At 37.9% G+C, this 3573-nt stretch overlaps 1 protein-coding gene across 1 annotated transcript; it reads left to right on the forward strand.

The window, feature by feature from the left end:
* The first annotated feature begins 421 nt into the window (after positions 1 to 421).
* Positions 422 to 1474, forward strand: LOC122798863 (cathepsin B-like). Its single transcript, XM_044067979.1, is given in 2 exon segments — positions 422 to 540; positions 542 to 1474. Coding segments are annotated over 2 exon segments (1014 nt in total). The 3' UTR covers positions 1437 to 1474.
* Positions 1475 to 3573: the final 2099 nt, after the last annotated feature.

Here is a 3573-nt window from a genome sequence, read left to right on the forward strand (position 1 = left end):
ATAATGTATAAACACAATCTTCCCACAACTCCAAATGGGGCCACAAAAGTAAGGTCCCAGAAGAAACTAAAATTACAAACATAACTGTTTTTGGCTAAAACATGGAAAAATGGCAGAAAAGCACAAAAAAATATCACCATACAGGTCACTATAAGAGCAACTTAAAATATTGAAGCTGAATTGAAAAAAAAAGTTTTTCTCTTTCTTTTTTGATGAAAAGCTTGTTTCTCGCTGTTCAAGGCTTTCCACACATTAACAAATCTTGCATGCAATATGTCTAAAACATAAGTTATAGATACGATAGTTGATAACAATGTCAAGGTAGTTGTGGTGTGGTAGACGGGCTTGGGAGGAATACAGACAATGTTGTGACAATCAGCTGCGGTTTTCGTTTTGCATTTCAGTTGTGCCAGCATCCATCATGTGGCATTCATTAGTTATAGTTTGTCTCCTCCTGGGTTTTGCCAACTCTCAAAGCTTGTCATCTTCCTCCACCTGGTCACAGGATATAATCAACCACATTAACAAATTAAATACTACGTGAGGCTGGACAAAACTTTTACTATGTGGATCAGAGTTATCTGAAGCGTCTGTGTGGTACAATTCTGCATGGTCCAAAATTGCCTTTAAAGACTTCCTATTCTGAAAAAGTGAAGCTTCCTAATAACTTTAATTCACGAACTCAGTGGCCCAAATGTCCAACAATCTGAGAGATCCAGGATCAGGGATCTTGTGGCTCATGTTGGGCATTTGGTGCTGTAGAGTCCATGGCTGACCATGTCTGCATCCACTCTGGGGGAAAGCAAAATGTGGAGGTATCTGCTGAAGATCTGCTTTCATGCTACGGCTTTGAGTGTGGAATGGGATGCAATGGTGGCTATCCATCGGGAGCATGGCAGTACTGGACTGAATGTGGCTTGGTGTCAGGGGGGCTGTATGGTTCTTGCATAGGTTGCAGGCCATATACTATTCCTCCCTGTGAACATCACATGAATGGCTCATGGCCACCATGTTCTAGAGAAGGAGGTGACACTCCACCATGTGTGAAAAAGTGTGATGCTGGTTATACTCCTTCATATGAAAAGGACAAGATTTACGGTGGATCTGCCTATAGTGTCCCTTCCTCTTCTGAAAGCATAATGGAAGAAATTTATAAGAATGGACCTGTGGAGGGGGCCTTCACTGTGTACGAGGACTTCCTGCTCTATAAATCAGGTGTGTATCAGCATCACACTGGAGAAGCAGTTGGGGGTCATGCTATTAAGATCTTGGACTGGGGCATAGAAAACAACACTCCTTACTGGCTGGCTGCTAACTCATGGAATACAGACTGGGGTGATAATGGCTACTTCAAAATCCTCCGTGGACAGGATCATTGTGGTATTGAGTCTGAGATTCAGGCTGGATTTCCAAAAAAATGCAGCAGAGCTTTCTAACAGCATCCTCTTTTGAAAAGTACAAGAAGTGTTTTGCAGCAACACAGTCAGAAAACATTACTGAAAATCACTGCTTTTATTTTAAATTTAAGGACATACTCTTTAACTGTTATAATGAAAGCCAGTTCCAAATCATGCTTGCCTAAGTGCAATTAGGTTTTACATTTTTAATTGTATTAGTTTTAGCCTTGTGTTTACATGAGACTGCTTATAAGAATGATACCTTTTATAACTGACCATAAATTGAGAACCATGTTTTTTTGTTTTTTTTTTATCAGTACATTCTAATTGGGAGACTTTTTTTGCTCGAATTTGCATGTAAAGTGTATTGTGTATTGTAGTCCCAAAGACAGGGAGAGGGTTCTGCAGTAATTGACTTTAATCCTGCTTATGAGAAGTGCCCACTGTCCTACTAGCAGTCTTGCTGAAATCGGAACACTACAGATTCAGATATTCATAGGACATGGCATCAATTAATTCAGGAAATGTTTAACAGGTGGCATGATGCCAGGGTAATCCTATGGGCTAGGCTTGTAAAGGCTCCAGGGCCATTAGCCTAGTACATACCTATGAACCTATGAACCTATAAATCCTATCAATATGATCTACAGTGTAAAGTATATTGAGGCTCTGAAATCTCTCTTCCCTACCTGCAATGCAAAGTTGCCTAAATATCTGGGCATGCTATTATACCTCAAGAATCAACCTGAACATAAAACTTTAAATTATACCTGCAGTTTCACAGATGAAGATGTCTGCATCTTTCCTTACTCTGTAAAGTGGCAACTATTAAAATATTTGTGCCACACTTCTTGTTCTACATTTTTCACCGATAACCACGTCTTGTTGGGAAAAAGCTGGAAATCCAGAATTACTAGCAAAACGGACTAATTCATATCAGATTATAAGAGACAGAGTAAAATCCCATGCATCCCACGTACAGAACTATCTTCAAAGAAGCATTACTGACATGTCTGAGACAGAACGATCAGACAGACAAACGTGTACTCCCACAGGCTTGTTACTCATTTTATAGGTAACTGAATGAACAGGCATTCATCCTTGCTCCAAATGTCTGGCTTATCTGTCCTATATGACCTGTATCTGGATACTTACTGCTTTACTTAGATAAACCACATTCTTAAGAGCGTGTGTATGTACCTCTGTCACTGAAATCATCTGAGATTTTCCATGTTGGATGAGTGCACGGTTTTCTACAATAAAGTTTTGTGGGTTGGCTCATTGTTTAAAGAAAGTGTCTTGAAAAATGTTTGTAAAACTGTCTATCACATAATATTGGTTGGAGATCCATTATGATTGAGCACAGATTTTTTTTTAAATCTGATTGATATGCTGTCATTAGTATAGTCAGGTCACCAAATTCCTCTCCTTATTCTCCCCCGTTAGTTAAAACATAGCCTGTGTAATATACTAAAAGTGTCTGCCGAACATATGATGGAATGAGGTACAGTTTTTAACTGTCATTATAAATCCCACTGAATATGTTAAATGTTTAAAACTTATATACAATGTTTTTTGAAGAGGACCAGATGGACTGATAAGCAATAAAGATCATTTTCTTCATTCTCTACCAAACGGACCTACTGAAACTGGGTTACATAGTTCTGGAGTACTGGGATATGGCTATGGATTTCAGTTTAGGAAATAATGTAAGTTAGTTTCAGTTACAGAAATCTTCTTCAGAAGATAGGTTGCAGGCTATATAGATGACATTCATACCTCTCAACTGTCCAGATTTTTACAGAATGTCCAGATATTTGCCTCATATTGTTGGTCCATTCCTCAAAAAATTTGAGGTTTTCTGGAAAATTGTTTAGGATTAAAGTCACTAAGTAAAGACATAATTTTAGTTTTGGACTTCAAACCCTTTGGAAAATGTATGAGAATGCAAAAGATGTTATCCTTTTAACTTTTTAAAATTATAAAAGCAATATTTAAAAATTGTCTGTATTTTGGACCTTTGCCCCCCCCCCCCATTATTTTTGGCTTTGTCCAGATTTCTTGCCCTAAGAGAATGGGAGATACAATGACATCACATAAAGGTGAATCAGCAGCAAGAATTTAGTTATGTATGTATTTATTTGTTTATTTATTTATTTCATATACATTTTTAATC

The sequence above is a fragment of the Protopterus annectens genome, chromosome 3.part1, assembly GCF_019279795.1.
Source record: "Protopterus annectens isolate FY-2018-M chromosome 3.part1, PAN1.0, whole genome shotgun sequence".
NCBI lineage: Eukaryota > Metazoa > Chordata > Ceratodontiformes > Protopteridae > Protopterus > Protopterus annectens.